The sequence below is a fragment of the Nycticebus coucang genome, chromosome 7 (assembly GCF_027406575.1).
Source record: "Nycticebus coucang isolate mNycCou1 chromosome 7, mNycCou1.pri, whole genome shotgun sequence".
Classification (NCBI taxonomy): Eukaryota; Metazoa; Chordata; class Mammalia; order Primates; family Lorisidae; genus Nycticebus; species Nycticebus coucang.
In genome coordinates, this window is record NC_069786.1 from 115,641,422 (window position 1) to 115,658,531 (window position 17,110).

Genomic DNA, 17,110 nt, shown 5'->3' on the forward strand with positions numbered 1-17,110 from the left:
TTTTGTTGTTGCAGTTTGGCTGGGGCCGGGTTCAAACCCGCCACCCTTGGTATATGGGGCTCGCCCTACTCACTGAGCCACAGGCGCCGCCCTTGTTTGTTTGTTTGTTTAAGGATAGAGTTTTTATTGGAAGGAAACAATAAGGCTAGAATTTTGTTTTGCATGAATATTATTAAATAGCAGAAAATGTTGGATCTGAAAATGAGTGTTAAAAGCAGAGTTGTTAGGGGCTCTAAGAGAACCATGCCACACATGGAGTTTTAAATCCCTCCAGTCAAATTCACTAGAAGTTACCTGTTTGTGAAATGTATTGGCCCTTTTAAAAATGTCTTAAGGTTAGTTTGTATTTTCTCTGATTAACAAAGAGACAATAATTTTCTTTTAGCATGGAACATGTGTCTCTTTGATTGGAAGTTAAGAGATCAAGAGTTCATCTATTTTGTAATAAAACCCTCACCAGGGAATTTATTTGTTGTTGTAAAATAGTAATTTCTTGGGCTGATTCCCTGACTAATTGTCTTATTTTTGACCCTTTTTTTTTTTACTGCACCATATTCTTTTTTTTTTTTTTAACTTTTATTTATTTATTTATTTTTTTGCAGTTTTTGACCGGGTCTGGGTTTGAACCCACCACCTCCGGCATATGGGGCCAGCGCCCTACCCCTTTGAGCCACAGACGCTGCCCCTAATTGTCTTATTTTTAAAGACAATCTTCACACCAAAAGTTAAATAAGCCAATTATGTCAGCAACAAGCCCAGATATTTCAATTATTGTAAGAATGATAAAAAGGCACTGCACTTGGTTCAAAGTTATGAGGAATAAATGGAATGAGGTGCAGTATCATTGGTAAGAATAAGGTTAGGGGGCGGCGTCTGTGACTCAAAGGAGTAGAGTGCAGGCCCCATATACCAGAGGTGGCGGGTTCAAACCTGGCCCTGGCCAAAAACTGCGGGGAAAAAAAAAAAAAGAATAAGGTTAGGAATTATGTATGCCAGAGTACTAGTATCCATCCAGTTTGCGGGAGGCATAAATAAGCATTTGATCCACAGAGAAGGTAAATTTGAATTTGGGGATTTAAACCAATGTTTATGGATATACTAATATAAAGACATGCTCTATGTCTTTATAAGTAGAAGCTAAAAGTCACTGTGGCAGGGCGGCACCTGTGGTTCAGTGGGTAGGGTGCCAGCCCCATATGCCAGGGATGGCAGGTTCAAACCCGGCCCCGGCCAAACTGCAACAAAAAATAGCCAGGCGTTGTGGCGGGTGCTTGTGGTCCCAGCTACTCTGGAGGCTGAGGCAACAGAATCTCCTGAGCCCAGGAGTTGGCGGTTGTTGTGAGCTGTGTGATGCCACAGCACTGTACCAGGGGTGATAAAGTGAGACTCTGTCTCAAAAAAAAAAAAAAAAAAAAGTCACTGTGGCAAACAGAGCTATACTTAGTAATAGTGGCATGGTTATTTGTCCAGTTGGAGGAAGTAATAGTCAGGTCCATCCTATCTCATAGGCCTGAGGGGTACTTAGTTTTGACATCCCTGGAAGTTGATTTAACTAAATTGGAACCAAAGTTATGTTGGCTGGGCGTCGTGGCTCACATCTGTAATCCCAGCACTTGGGAGGCCGAGGTGGGTGGATTGCCTGAGCTCACAGGTTCAAGACCAGCCTGAGTCAGAGCGAGACCCCATCTCTAAAAATAGCCGGGCATTGAGGCAGGCGCCTGTAGTCCCAGCTACCTGGGAGGCTGAGGCATGTGAATTACTTAAGCCCAAGAGTTTGAGGTTGCTGTGAGCTGTGACGACACGGTACTCTACCCAGGGCGACAGCTTCAGGCTCTGTCTCAAAAATAAATAAATAAATAAATAAATAAACACGAGTGGATGATAGTGTGTAGAAACTGAAAATTTACAAACTATTTAAAACCTGGAATTGCTGACTGTTCAGAAACTACACAGATGGATCATGGGTGGTGGTGAACAGCAGAAAAGGATAATGGATGAATCTGCATTGTTCTAGCTGCTCCCCATCTCCGAGGAAAGCCTGACTAGATATTGAGCCAGGCTAACGCTGGCAGTAGATCCAGTGATGGTAGTCTGTCTTTCAGTAGATCCTTCCACTGGGTTCACAATTTTGATCCGTGCCCCAGACATCTGATGGATCTCATTGATTTTGGCGCCCTGATGCTCGATGATGCAGACAATCAAATCATTTGGAATGGTGAGTTCATGAGAAGTAGTCTGAGCAGATGCATCCAAACCTGCCCAATAGCCTTTCACCTCTGGAGAGCTGGATTCAATGCCACTGAATCTGGTGCTGCCATGTGCAATGGGAAAATGAGACTGTTACATTGTAGTGCAGTTTGGTAAATCTGGCTGTGGAATGGCATACTGTCCTTGAACCGTATAGGCCTCTAGAGGTGGTCCCTCCAGGTCAGGGTTGAGGCACATGGATGGGGTGGTGTGGGGAAAGCTTACACTGTGGCTGCCTGTGCTGTACCTGTCCTGACCACCTGCAAAGATGACCGGAGAACTGAACGGCTTGGGCTGGTACGGGATTGTCACAGCCTTTGCGGGGGATTGGGAGAGTCTCCAACATGACCACGCAGATCTGTTTGACATACTCAATGATGGATTGTGGAATGCCAGCAATAGTGATGACCTGCTCAGTTGGTAGCATGTCCCCTGCCTAGACCTGAGCCCCTGTACTCTCTCATATCTCCTTGATCTTGCAACCACCTTTTCCAATGAGAGAGCCACACTGTCTAGCAGGGACCACCAGCCTCAGGATAACTGGAGGTCTACTGGCAGCTGTGCTGTTGGTCATAGAGATGCTGAGGTCCTCTTCCAGTTTGTCAATGATCATAGCAAAGACTTTGAAAACAGCATTAGTGGGTCCAGCCATAGTGATAATTCTTTCAGGACAATTCCCTTCTGAGATGTTGATACATGCACTACTCTCCTGGCGCATTTCTTAACTGATTCTCCTTTCTTTCCAATGAAATGATACTGTCAACTTCCTTTCCATGCATAAGTAGCCAGATGGTGAGAGTGACATTTAATCCACCTTCAGTCACACCGGTATCCATGTTGAGCATGTTCTGGGGAGCTGGACTTTGAGTGGTCAAGTCTCTGGTCACTGGTGGGGGTGAAAGCCAAAAACTGCAGGCCCAAGGTGACTGAGGGGAAAAGGGGAGCAGGCGGGAATGGGAAGGACTACGGGAGGCACAATATGGGCAGGCAAGAAGGCGAGGGCCCCCCTCCCCCCACCCACCCGAGGCAGGCGGAGGAAGAAGAGGAAGGAGGGGTGGCGGAGGAGGAGAAAGGGGAAAAGAGACCCCGGGGCCTGCGGGCAGGAGAGAGAGGGCACAGGCTGCAGCCGCTCTGGCTGCTGCCTCTGCTGGTCTGGGCAAGACCTCCTTTCTAAAAATAGCTGGGCCTTGTGGCCAGTGCCTGTAGTCCCAGCTACTTGGGAGGCTGAGGCAAGAGAATCGCTTAAGCCCTGGAGTTGGAGGTTGCTGTGAGCTGTGACGCCATAGGACTCTACTGAGGGCAACAAAATGAAACTCTATCTCAAAAAAATAGAAAAAGCGGTGAGACTTTCTTAGAACTTAGGGGTCCTCCCATTTGTAACCTTATAAGATTGCTTCTAGGGATTGCAGTAGCAGTTGTAAACTGTCACAGTGCTGGTGATTTTTACCATGCTAAAGAGGCAAGTTGGTTCTGTTCGTGCTCTAAGCCTAACCTCAAGTTTCCTGCTGTCATGGGTTAAGTGCTAGATGTTCAAGGCTGTTCATTGACCTCTTGAAGTTTGCTCCCTCTCTGTGGTGAAGGTGCTAAACTGTGTAACCCGCTTCGGGCTGTTAGCCTGTTAGCCTGCATCTGCCATCTGTCCCTAAAACCCTGGAAGGGAAACTGAGGTCTCAAAAGCTATGAAGACTCCCTCCTCCCATTAGGCCAACTAGTGGCCTTGGGGCTCCAAATTGAGGAGAAAGGGGGCTTGCCTACTTGTGGTGTGTGTGTGTGGCAGAGTGGAGTTGATCATGGACTCTGGACTGGAATGCTCAAGGGGCAGGAAGTGCCTGAGATCAGAGCTAACTTGGAGGCACAGAGTAGGGGGTGCCTGAAAGGGGAACGGATGTGTTGGGGCACAGGGAAGGCTGTGAGGGGAACAAAGGTCCCTGCTAGGGTGTTACCAGACCTTTCCACCAGAACTGACTACTTCTGCCTTTGGCAAATATTTCACAACACCATATGTGTAAGAGAGAGAGAGTGTGTGTGAGAATGTGTGTATGTGAAGTGAATTGTGACGTAAGAGGCGAGTGTCCAGGCAGGATGAGTAAGAGGGTGTGGTCTAGTACACTCTCTCACACCAGTGCCCAGAGAGGGGGTACAAAGTAAGGAGCTGCCCAGCACATCGCTCACACTCAGAGAGTACCTGAAGCCTGTGTCCTCATGGCAAGTGAGTAGTGGCCTTCAAGGACACAGCCTGAATGGGGGGAAAGGGGGATGGAGAGAGGAGGAGACTCAGTGGGGAGAGACTTGAGAAGGCAAGAGAAGCCCTGCCTTCCTCCTGCCACCATCACTACTACTGGAGTCCTGGTCTAGAGCACAGTTCTGGACACAGGACCTACTGGAGCTGGATCCTTCACAGCCCTCACACCTGACTTTCCTTTGTGTCATCTGTATGGATTTCAGTCCCTGGAGCTTTCTCAGCGGCTAGGGAGGCAAGGATCAGGCCAAGGGTAAACATGCAGACTCAGCCCGCCCTTCTCAAAGTCCAGTGTCTCTTTTCTCTTGCATTCTCTTTGGAAGAGATCTGAATTTGGGGATCTCTGTGCTCACATGGGAGGGAAGTAATTCTGAAGCCTCTGCTTCCCGTACATACATCTTCTGTAATGTTTGGTTGAGGGGTGGAGGTGATGGACCCTAGATGGGGACCAGACCTTAATTTCTCCACTCTGCCAAGAGAAGAGGAGGTAGAAAAGAGGGCAGATATTTTTAATCCTGGGCCACCAGCAAGAGGCAGGACACTCACCATGTTTCATGGGGCCCCTCAAAGGTGACAGGGGTCCCCAAATGCTGAGCAGGCCCAGCTATGGCTCCATCTCCAGCCCACCCAGCCCAGGACCACAGCAAGTGCCTCCCAGAGAGACCTACCTGAGTGAGAAGATCCTCATCCCGGACACAAAATCGGTGGGAATGCTGGAAACTTCCTCGGGGCTTTTGGGATTGGCAGGATCCAGTGGAATCTCACAGACTGGGAGAGAGGAGTCTTCTTGTGACTGTGGCAAGTCACTTCCAGCTCTGAGCTGCAGAGACAGAGACAACTGTCTCTAATCCCAGCACTTAGGCAGAGTGCACAGTATTTGTCTAAAAATTATCAAATGGCTTTGTGAATGTGTCTGAGCTGCCCTATGAGGGAAAAGGGGCATGGGGTGAATTAGGACTGGAAGCTGGAGGATGCATTTTAGTATTTAAGGAAAGGACCAGGACAGGGCATAGACATGGAGGAGGCTGCCGGCTGGCATCTAGGATGCTGTCACCTGCATTCCAGAATCTTTAGCAGATTCCTAAACTAACAGGCCAAGCCCTGAATAGGGTGGGGGGATCAGAACCTCAGTGGACCCCAGAGAGTGGTCTGAGAAGGGACTGAGGAGGGAGGAGCTAGACCAGGGGGCCTTATCTCCCTGAAAGCCTCCTCTCAGGGCTCTGAGGACCTGCTGAGTCAGAGCCTGCAAGAGGCAGGGAGGTCAGGTGCAGGCTGGCCACTGAGAACGTGATGGCTCCAGAAAGCAGTTCCTCTGTGACTCAGCAAATCCTACTGGTTCCTCCATCCATGTTCCGCTCCCTGGGGGGCAGCTCCAGGCTTGAGGACTGGAGGGCAGGCTGGCCAAGGGGCTCAGGGTCCTGTGGGCTTAGCTGGAGTCTGGCCAAGGCCAACAAATTTCACATCCACTACTCCCAGGACCCTATCAACCTGTTCCCATCCCCAGGGCACATTCAGTCTGCGGAAGCTGTGGGCCTTCACAGGACCTGGCTTCCTCATGAGCATCGCTTTCCTGGACCCAGGAAACATCGAGTCAGATCTTCAGGCTGGCGCCGTGGCTAAATTCAAAGTGACTGAGTTGGGACCTGAGACAGGGCTGGGTGGGGAGGGAGTTGCCTGGTCTAAGTGGGTGGAGTTCTGTGCTCACCATGTTTCCCTAGGGCCTGCATGAATGAATGGTATTACTGGGAGCAGGTATCAAGTTCAAACAGGCCAGGGAAGGGTCCCCAGTGTAGCCCTGTCAGAGTGTGGGGTATATGGGGTGAGGGGGTTGGTCTTCTTGCTATATCTCTCCCACTTTCTCCCCAAGGAGTTCTTGATTAGAGGGTACCACCAACCCCAGAGACTTTCTGAGACTGGCCCCTCTGGCTGAAAGCCTCTCCCTGCCTTCTTACAGCTGCTCTGGGTGCTGCTCTGGGCCACGGTGTTGGGCTTGCTCTGCCAGCGACTAGCTGCTCGGCTAGGCGTGGTGACAGGCAAAGATTTGGGTGAGGTCTGCCATCTCTACTACCCTAAGGTGAGCTTGGGGACCTGGACAGGAAGAACCCACTGATTTCAAACCCCAAACAGGTATATTTAGCTTTCATGATCAAATAAATGCATCATCTCACTTGGTGCATCCCAAGGTGAGATGATGTATTTATTTACTAAATGAAAAGACTGAGGCCCAAATTGATAACACACAATCTGAGAGGCACCTCAGAGATGCATCGCTTATTTTACAGAGGGAGGGAGAAACTGAAATCTGGAAAACTGACTTGCCCAAGCTAAAAAATAGAGAGCCATCAACTCAGGATGGCCATTGGCTGGGTTAGATGCTGGAGACTTGCCAGTTGTGTCCAGAAAGGAAAACAGAAATCACAGCACTAGACATTTCAAAAGTATTTAATAAAGGGATTTAAAAGTTTGAAAGAATTGGAGGAGCAAAGGTTACCCAAAGATCAGAAGCTGCTATACCCCTGACATAAGCTCAAGAGCCATGATTTGCTACTGAGCTTCCAGAAGCATTGCTGACATTGATGAAATGGCTACTTGAGCTGCCAGACCCCAGATTACCTGGTGTGCTTTATGGTGTCACTGCCAGAAACAACATCAGAAGCAGGGAAAAAATGGCTTCTCTCTGTCTTCCAATTTCCTAAAAGCATGTCCTTACACCTGGAAGCCAGCAGGCAAGGCCATCTTGCAAATTTAGTTTGCAGGCTTCCAGCCCAGCAGTACAGCACAGGGTGTGGAAACGTGTTGGGTGAGACAATAGACAGATAACTGGCAGATAACTGAAGGATTGTCTCCTACCCACAGGTGCCCCGCACCCTCCTATGGCTAACCATTGAGCTGGCCATTGTGGGCTCAGACATGCAGGAGGTCATCGGTACAGCTATTGCCTTCAACCTGCTCTCAGCTGGACGGTATAGGCCCTGTGTGTCCAGCTCATTAGCCCAGGGCTGGGAACGGCTGCTCCTTGTCCCTAGGCCTTGTGCCTCCCTGAGTCCATTTAAACCTGATTTAGCCCCTCTGACATAGGGCAATTGCCCTATTTCCCCTAAATGAAAATTTACTTGTCTAAAGTCACACAGATGTGAATTCTGCACACTTCAGAACTGTACCCCCAGGCTCTGTGGCATGCGTCATCTCCCATCTAGCCTTGCCACTCTCACTCCCCTCACCCTAGCTGTCTGAGGGCTCTTGGGTCCCCACTCCCAAAAGGCCAGATTCCACAGTCTCTAGCCCTGAGCATGGGTGTTCAAGACCCCTGGGCCTGTTTGAGCTGACCCAGTTCATTCTGGTTTCAGAATCCCACTCTGGGGTGGTGTCCTGATCACCATAGTGGACACCTTCTTCTTCCTCTTCCTTGATAACTACGGTAGGTGTGCACCTCACCTCACAGGGGCGTGGTGGCAGGAAGGTGCTGTGCTGGGAGAGGGGCTCTGGCAGTGCAGGGGCTCTCCCTCAACTGGTCACTGTGTGGCAAGTGACTTAGACCTTGAGTTTCTTTTTTTTTTTTTTTTTTTAGCATTAGTATGGACTCATGGTTTTATTTATTTATTTATTTATTTTTGTAGAGACAGAGTCTCACTTTATGGCCCTTGGTAGAGTGCTGTGGCCTCACACAGCTCACAGCAGCCTCCAACTCCTGGGCTTAAGCGATTCTCTTGCCTCAGCCTCCCGAGTAGCTGGGACTACAGGCGCCCACCACAACGCCCGGCTATTTTTTGGTTGCAGTTCAGCCGGGTCCAGGTTTGAACCCGCCACCCTCGGTATATGGGGCCAGCGCCTTACCGACTGAGCCACAAGCACTGCCCTAGACCTTGAGTTTCTTTTGTAACTTCAGGAAAATAAGAGAGCAGACATCAGAGGTTGTTGTGAAGATTCAGTGAGGTAATATATGTTAGGCACTTGGCACAGAGCCTGGAAGTGATCCAGATACTAGCCATTAACAATTGTTTATGTTACAGATTTTTTTGGTTTGTGTGTTTGTTTTGCCCCTTTGTTCTACCCCTAGGGTTGCGAAAGCTGGAAGCCTTTTTTGGATTCCTTATTACTATTATGGCCTTGACCTTCGGTTATGAGGTGGGAAGCCAGAACTGTAATTCCCTGTCCTCCTAAAGTCATTCCTCTCCCCCTCCCCTTTCCCTGCCCCCTTTTGGTTGGGACTGGTGGATGGTGAGAATTAGTGACAGAGGCAGTGGCTTTGGCTGCACAGGGGCAAACCAGACTCCTGACCAGACTCCTCCCTACAGTATGTGGTGGCACAACCCTCCCAGGGAGCACTTCTTCGAGACCTGTTCCTGCCCTCATGCCCTGGCTGTGGTCATCCTGAGCTGCTGCAGGCCGTGGGCATTGTGGGTGCCATCATCATGCCCCACAACATCTACCTGCACTCGGCTCTGGTCAAGGTGAGCAGAGGGGAAGGGAGGGAGAGATGTCCCTCCTGTAGAGCCCTGCAGACCCCTCTTCCAATCCTCAAGCTCCGCTGCTCTGGCACCTTCCTTCAGAACAAACATTCTTTTAAAAAAATTTTTAATAGGGTGGCGCCTGTGGCTCAGTGAGTAGGGCGCCGGCCCCATATGCCGAGGGTGGCGGGTTCAAACCCAGCCCCGGCCAAACTGCAACAAAAAAATAGCCGGGAGTTGTGGCGGGCGCCTGTAGTCCCAGCTGCTTGGGAGGCTGAGGCAAGAGAATCGCGTAAGCCCAAGAGTTAGAGTTGCTGTGAGCCGTGTGACGCCACGGCACTCTACCCGAGGGCGGTACAGTGAGACTCTGTCTCTACAAAAAAAAAAAGAAAATTTTAATAATATATTTGATTAGGTGGGTGGATTGCCTGAGCTCAGGAATTCAAGACCAGCCTGAGTTACAGTGAGATCCCATCTCTAAAAATAGGCAGGTGTTGTGGCAGGCAGCTGTAGTCCCAGCTACTCAGGAGGCTGAGGCACGAGGATTGATTCAGCCCAAGAGTTTGAGGTTGCCGTGAGCTATGATGCCATAGCCCTCTATCGAGGGTGACAAAATAAAACTCTGTCTCAAAAAAAAAATATGTATATATACACACAATATATATATAATTATATATGTTATTAGAAATGTGGTGTGGTGGCTCACATCTATAATCCCAGCACTTTAGAAGGCTCAGGCAGGAGGATCACTTGAGGCCAGGAGTTGGAGATCAGCCTGGGCAGCACATAGAGACTCCGTCTCTACAAAAAAAATTAAAAAATTAGCGGGCGGCGCCTGTGGCTCAGTCGGTGGGGCGCCGGCCCCATGTGCCGAGGGTGGCGGGTTCAAGCCCGACCCCGGCCAAACTGCAACCAAAAAATAGCCGGGCGTTGTGGTGGGCGCCTGTAGTCCCAGCTACTCGGGAGGCTGAGGCAAGAGAATCGCTTGGGCCCAGGAGTTGGAGGTTGCTGTGAGCTGTGTGAGGCCACGGCACTCTACCGAGGGCCGTAGAGTGAGACTCTGTCTCTACAAAAAAAAAAAAAAAAAAATTAGCCAGCATGTTTGTATGCTCTGGTACTCCTAGCTACTTGGGAAGCTGAGGCAGGAGGATCACCTAAGCCCAAGAGTTTGTGGCTGCAGTGAGCTGAAACTGCACCACTGCACTCCAGCCAGGGTGACATAGTGAGACTCTGTCTCTCTAAAAATAATAATAAACAAAATTTTTTTATTAGAGAAGGGATCTTGTTATATTACCCAGGCTGGCCTCAAACTTCTGGGCTTAAGCAATCCTCTCAGTCTCACAGGTAGCTAGAACTACAGACTGGAGCCTACTACTGTGCTGAGCAATACTCCTTTACTAAATGAATAAGTAGCTGGACACAGTGGTGTGGGCCTGTAGTCCCAGCTATTTGGGAGGTGAGGCAGAGGATCCCTTGAGCCTAGGAAGTAGAGGCTGCAGTAAGCTAGGATCAGGCCTTTGTGGCAAGAGCAGAGATGCAGGATAGAGGTCAGCTGACCAGGGTACTTTAGAAGGTACTGGGGTTCGGGAGCAACATAGGCAGAAGTGTGAGAGTTTGGGACACTGTGGTGGTTCTGAGGGACTTGAGCTCTTTCCTCTCCCTTTGACCTTCATAGTCTCGAGAGATAGACCGGACCCGCCGAATGGACATCCAAGAAGCCAACATGTACTTCCTGATTGAAGCCACCATCGCCCTATCTGTCTCCTTCATCATCAACCTCTTTGTCATGGCTGTCTTTGGACAGGCCTTCTACCAGCAAACTAACCAGGCTGCGGTGAGACACACTCCCCACCCCCATGTGCCCATGGCCATGCCCTATACACATGCCCTACAAGTCTTGCTGAGGACCCCAGACAATGCCCTGAATTCTAGGCACTGGAGTCTTGTCTCCTGATAATCTTCATTGTTGGCAGATTAAACACAGTTCATTCAGAAAATAATTAGAGAGCATTTGTTGTATACCAGATGCTGGGGATACAGTAATGAATGATGCAAAGACCCTACCCATTTGTACCTTAAATAGGGAGAAGGCTGATCCCACAGGAAATAAGTCAACAAATAAATACTTATGGGAAACACAGAGCATGAACCACGACTCTGTGGTGGAAACAAAGGAGTGATACAGCGTAACTGAGTATATGGGAGGGCTTACATTAGCCAGAGTGGTCAGGAAATGCTTGGAAGAGGAGACATTTATGCTAACACTGAAAATGGAGTTGGCCAGCTCTTCCTTGGTTCTCTGGGGTTTGGAACCTGTGTCTCTCTCTTTCTGAGACTGTAACAACTGTCTGCCAGTGTTGAGTACTTACTGAATGCTGAACACTGTGTGCGGGTCCCCTCTGGGGACCTGGGCGCTGCCACTGCCTTGCTATGTGGCAGTGGGAGGTCATGCCTCTCCGTGGGTCTGTGTTCCTTGGAACAAGGAAAGAGGTTTAAATAGGGACTGTAGCTGGGCGTGGTGGCTCTTGCCTATAATCCCAGCACTGTGGAAGGCTGAGGAGGGAGAATTGCTTGAGCTTAGGAGTTGGAGACTTGCCTGAGCGAGAGTGAGACCCTGACTCATAAAAAAAAAAAAAACAAGAAAAACCCAGCCCAGCGCCTGGGAAGCACCTGTAATCTCAGCAACTTCCAGAGGCTGAGGCAGCAGGATGCCCACAGCCCTAGTCTGAAGTTGCAGTGAGCAATGACACCACTGCACTCTGCTCAGGGCATGGGTGGGACTCTGTTTCAATAACAAAATACATACATACATACATACATACATACTGTAAACCCTTGTCTTCAAGACCAGGTGGGCCGCACAGCTGTGGGAAGTCAGTCGGTGTAAGGAAGGGGAGTGGGAACATGCCGGCCAATTGTCTCTCTGTGGTAATGCCAGCTCTTAGGAATCCAAGAGAAGCTGGAAATCGGGTTCTCACGGGAAGTCTTCTCAATTTAAATGTTGGAAAAAAATTCACATTAAAGAAAAAAAAAGTTTGGGCGGCACCTGTGGCTCAGTGAGTAGGGCGCCGGCCCCATATGCCGAGGGTGGCGGGTTCAAACCCGGCCCCGGCCAAACTGCAACAAAAAAATAGCCGGGCGTTGGGGCGGGCGCCTGTAGTCCCAGCTGCTTGGGAGGCTGAGTCAAGAGAATCGCCTAAGCCCAGGAGTTGGAGGTTGCTGTGAGCCGTGTGACGCCACGGCACTCTACCGAGGGCGATAAGGTGAAACTCTGTCTCTACAAAAAAAAAAAAAGTTTGTTAGTCAAACAAAATATGTCTGGGCGGATTCAGCCGGCCGTACACCACTGTTTGAACTTTGGTCAAGGCCGGCAGTCTGGTTTTACAAGACTGCGTGTACGCTTCACATCATCCTCTCACTGCCCCGGTGCCCACAGTTCAACATCTGTGCCAACAGCAGCCTCCACGACTACGCCAACATCTTCCCCATGAACAACCAGACAGTAGCCGTGGACATTTACCAAGGAGTAAGAGCTCGGGACCGGTGGGCGGGGGAGGTCGCCCCGCCCGCTTCAGGGGCGGAGTCTTCAGGGGGAAAGGGGTGGTGCTACTAGCCTGACCACGCCCCATCCCCGCAGGGCGTGATCCTAGGTTGCCTCTTCGGCCCCGCAGCCCTTTACATTTGGGCCATAGGTCTCCTGGCAGCCGGGCAGAGCTCCACTATGACAGGCACCTACGCTGGACAGTTCGTGATGGAGGTGGGACAGTGGGCAAAGACAACAGGTGCACTGCTAGGGGCGTGGACACCAGTCCTTGTTGCTCCTTAAAGCAGCCCAGAGGGCGCTAATATAAGCCTCGCTTTACAGATGAGAAAACTGAGATTCAGAGAGGTGAGGCTCCTTGTGGAAGCTGCAGACCCAGGACTAACAGGGGCATTTTCCCAAAAACTTTAGTCTTCAGCAAGCAGCTATGGAAGGACCTCCTCGCCCCCATTTCTCCCCACCCATCCCTTCTCTGCCAATTAGGAACAAAGTAATGGAAAAACAGAGTTCCCCAGGCATGAGGTGGACAGAGGGTTCCTCCTCTGGAAGCCCTAGTCCTGCGGGTCTCTGCCACCAAGGTGCTCACCCCTCACACACAGGGCTTCCTGAGGCTGCGATGGTCACGCTTTGCTAGAGTCCTTCTCACCCGCTCCTGTGCCATTCTGCCCACTGTGTTGGTGGCTGTCTTCCGGGACCTGAAGGACCTGTCAGGTCTCAACGACCTGCTCAACGTGCTACAGAGTCTTCTGGTGAGATGGGCAGTTTCTACCATCCCTGCCCCCCGATAGAGCCAAAACAGAACCGCAGCACCCCCATCCTGAGCATACCCTGGCCAGCCAGGCCCTATCCTAAACATCCTTTGCCTACAAGGCTCACCTAAGTCCCACAGCCACCTCAGGAGGTAGGAACCACCATTTTATTTCCGTTTTACAGTTGGGAAAACTGATGAATAAAGTTAAGTGACTAGTGGCAGAGCAGGGATTTAAAAATCAGGCAGCCCTCAAAACACTTTCTCCTGCTTTGGAGCCCAAAGTCCTTGGAAGGCATAGAAAGGGGGAAAGAGGCTCAGAGTTGTTGGGGAACTTGCCCAAGGGCACACACACAGCCAGGCAGAAGATGACAAGCTGCATCTGTTCCTCCTCTCCTGTATGCTGAGGACAGAGTCCCTCAGCCTCCACCTCCCATTGCACTCCCAGCTTCCATTTGCTGTGCTGCCCATCCTCACGTTCACCAGTTTGCCTGCCCTCATGAAGGAGTTTGCCAATGGACTGTGAGTACTCCCTATCCCAAGCACTGGACATGCATTACCACATTTGATCCTCACAACCACCCAGGTAGGAACTACCATTATCCCTATTATCCAGATGAAGCAACTGAGGCTCAGAGAGGTTAAGAAACTTACTCAGGGTCACCCAGCTAGCAAGTGGGGGAGGTAGGAAATGGAATTCAGGGGTGAGGGCCATTTCTAGACCCTGACCTCCTCACTCTCACCTCAGACTTTTCTCCTACCAAATCTCACCAGTGTGCAGCTGAGAGAGCCCAGGAGGCAAAAGGTGGGCTAGGGGGTATATATGCTCCAGATCCTACAGCCCAGAGAAGCTGAGAGCCACCTTTGTCTTAGCTGCCCCATCACTAGGGAAGGAGGAGGAGGCGTAGGAGATGATATAGGTGGTCCAGCTGCATCTGGCCAGTCCTGAGCCTCTCTTGTATTCCCCAGGCTGAGCAAGGTCATCACTTCCTCCATCATGGTTCTGGTCTGTGCCATCAACCTCTACTTCGTGGTCAGCTACCTGCCCAGCCTCCCACACCCTGCCTACTTCAGCCTTGTAGCCCTGCTGGCTGCAGGTTACCTGGGCCTCACTACCTACCTGGTACTGTAGGGCCAGGGGGTGCCTTGGGGAGGCAAAGAGAGGCAACGGATGAAGAGGGTATGGGGAGGGACACATAGGGAGACTTGCGTGGAGGTCTTGTCCTTTCCCCCACTCATGGTTACCCCTTCCCCAGGTCTGGACCTGTTGCATTGTCCATGGAGCCACCTTTTTGGCCCACAGCTCCCACCAACACTTCCTGTATGGACTCTCGGAAGGGAAGGAGGGAGAGACTTCTGGATGAGCCCCCATGCAAAGCCTGGCTGCAAGGTGATATGCATGAGGCAGATTGGCCTGCTGGACATGGAGAGGCGACTGAAGGCAGCAACACACAGTAGGAGAGTTCTAGAGGCAGGCCCATAGGGGTCCCTTAGGCACTGTTTACTATCTTAGACAAGAGATTAGCTTATGGGTCTCAGTGTTCTCATCTGTAAAATGGGAACAACAACAACCCAGCAATGGATGTTAAACAATTTAACACAACGCCTGGCACTTGGGACTAAAAAAAAAAAAAAAAAAATCATTGAAAAAATATGTATTGAGTACTTGTAAGAGTAGCCTGACAGACCTACTTACTATAGGGATGGAAAGGGGCAGGACACAGGCTCCAAACTGGTAAAGTAGAATCTGATGAATGCTAAATAAATACTAGTTCACTTCTCATCCCAAAGAGAAGAGAATTTAAATCCGCAAAGCAAGAAATCTCTAGAAGCATCAACAAGACTTCCTACTCAAATGTCTGTTTCCCTCCTATTCCCTGCAACCTTTCTGTTCTGCCTGTAACCCATTTTCCAGCCATTAAAAGGAAGAGCAGTTCTCTCTTCTTCAAGGTCTAGGTGATAAGGAACACAGGAGTCCATGCCTCCCAGGCCCAATTCATTTGCAATCACCCCAGGGGACCCAGCGGCCTGCACTCCCACGCCACACTCTTAACACTCCTCTGCTAACTCTCAGCTCCCCCTAGAGGTTGGGACGGTGCCGAGTTCAGGCACCCTTACCGTAGCAGGATGCACTCCTCTCACCCTAGTGTAACCACTGGGAGAGCCCGAGGCTCGGGTCGCAAACCTCGGACTTACCCAGAATCCTCCTAAGCAAGGAGCTAGTGGCGGGTAGTGTGTGCGTGAGGAACCCCCTGTAGCAGGGAGCAGCCGGGTGACCGACCCTTCGCCTGATGTTAGAGGCTGCACTTTATAGACGCTCCCTAGGCTGTTTCTAGGCTCCCCCAAGTTCCTCCTACAGTCCCTGGGACCCGGTCCCGGGAGCTGAGGAGAGCAACACCGTGAAAGGGGCTGTGCACCTTTCCCCAGAGTTGAGCCAGGAACAAGTGCTGTACCTGGGAGTACCCCTAATTTCCCGGGACCTTGCACGGCCCGCGGCCAGGTTCCCCACTCAGGTTGGGGCGCTTGTTTATGAGAAGAATTTCCTATTTCTTAAAAGGGCAACGATGGGAGTGGGGCCAGCAAAAAGATAAGGCGTGGGACAAGTCTGTTGCAACCAGGGCAGCTGCCGCAGAAGAAACCTGGGCAAGAGAGCTACCCACCCTCCTCTGGGCTTGGTAATGGTAAAGATGGAGCCCATGAGAGATGATGGAGCAGATGGATGGGTGGCAGTTAGTGACGAAAGGCATCTCCCAGAACTTCCAGTTTCCAGAAATGCCCCTACTTGTACTTCCTGCACACCCATCTGGTCAAATCTCTTGGCATTAAATGGGTGTCCGTCCTGTGCCAGGCCCAGTGCTACAGTTAGGGGAGAGAGCCAAAGTCCTGAATTAAAGATGTCAGCTTTCTAGGAGCTCACACCCTAGAGGGGTAAAACAGCTAAGTCAACAAGTTACTAAAGCAGGATGCGGTGAAGGACACTGCCAGTGAGCTGACTCCTGCACAGGATTGTGAAAGCTGAAAGGGGGTGGTGGTGCGAGGGGCCAGTCCAGGGGCAATGAGTGTGCTAGGAGTTGGGGGGCTTATGTGTGCATAAGTGTTGAGGCATGAAACGTAGGGAGTTATTAGATCATGTGAGGTAGGACTATGGGACACCGGAGAAATGGGCAGGCTGGTCCTGTGAACTTGGGGACGAAGAAGACATCTGAGGGCCAGCTAAGGGGCTATCCAGGGCCTGGGTGAGAGCTTAGTGATGGGGTTAGGCAAAGGTCAGACATTTTAGGCCTTTTCTTAGAGCTGCACCTCCCCCCTCTCCCTTAGTAGCTCTGGTCCTCTCAGCCCCAGTCTCAGCTGAAATTTGACAGAGGATGACTTGCTCCACTTAAGCCCCTGGGTGGGAGTGCCTGCGGAAGACACCCTCCCTTCCTGCTCTGCCCTCCATCCCCTACCTCCCCAACTGGGCTTTCTGGTGTGTCTTCCCTTCCTGCTCTGCCCTCCATCCCCTACCTCCCCAACTGGGCTTTCTGGGTTAAGTTTGGTGACTGCTAGGGTGCTAGATGGAAAAGACAAATGCAGTAGAACCTCCATAGCTGACCACCTCCCTACATTGACTGCCTCCTTAAGTTGACCTAATTTACATAGAGGGGACATGCACCATATGTATGTGTCAGTACATCCAACCAAGTTCTTTATGTTGACTGCCTGCATATGTTGACATTTGTTACAGCCCCTTGAATGGTCAACTTACAGAAGTTCTACTATAGATGTTCACAGTTGCCAGACAGGACCCTGCTGAGCCCCATCTCTCCCCTACCCTATTTCCCAGGTGCCATGACTTCATTCTTCCTGGGGGTGCAAACTGATGGAACAGATAAAAATAAATTGTAGGG

At 50.6% G+C, this 17,110-nt stretch overlaps 1 protein-coding gene and 1 pseudogene across 5 annotated transcripts; one reads left to right on the forward strand and one right to left on the reverse strand.

Moving 5' to 3' along the window:
* Nucleotides 1-1,486: 1,486 nt before the first annotated feature.
* LOC128590637 (poly(rC)-binding protein 2-like) lies at nt 1,487-5,981 on the reverse strand (annotated as a pseudogene).
* Nucleotides 4,176-16,355, forward strand: SLC11A1 (solute carrier family 11 member 1). 5 transcript variants are annotated; one of them, XM_053597988.1, is made up of 15 exons: nt 4,186-4,456; nt 5,057-5,190; nt 5,991-6,113; nt 6,441-6,560; nt 7,343-7,449; nt 7,834-7,904; nt 8,544-8,611; nt 8,782-8,937; nt 10,610-10,768; nt 12,371-12,460; nt 12,572-12,691; nt 13,075-13,224; nt 13,672-13,745; nt 14,193-14,346; nt 14,480-15,336. In XM_053597988.1, the coding sequence occupies exons 1-15, from the start codon at nt 4,450-4,452 to the stop codon at nt 14,585-14,587; spliced, it is 1,641 nt and encodes a 546-aa protein (XP_053453963.1). In that variant the 5' UTR covers nt 4,186-4,449; the 3' UTR covers nt 14,588-15,336. The 5 variants fall into 5 exon arrangements, with proteins under 5 accessions (XP_053453964.1, XP_053453965.1, XP_053453963.1 ...); XM_053597991.1 differs by having other exon boundaries at nt 4,189-4,456; nt 5,085-5,190; nt 14,480-15,335; XM_053597989.1 differs by lacking the exon at nt 14,193-14,346 and having other exon boundaries at nt 4,176-4,456; nt 14,480-16,355.
* The last annotated feature ends 755 nt before the right edge of the window (nt 16,356-17,110 follow it).

What these genes read in the sequence shown, in the direction of transcription:
- SLC11A1 (XM_053597988.1), top strand. An exon ending in TCATCCCGGACACAAAATCG is followed by an intron (nt 5,191 to 5,990) that starts GTGGGAATGCTG and finishes TCCCATCCCCAG; the next exon opens with GGCACATTCAGTCTGCGGAA. An exon ending in CCTTGACCTTCGGTTATGAG is followed by an intron (nt 8,612 to 8,781) that starts GTGGGAAGCCAG and finishes TCCTCCCTACAG; the next exon opens with TATGTGGTGGCACAACCCTC.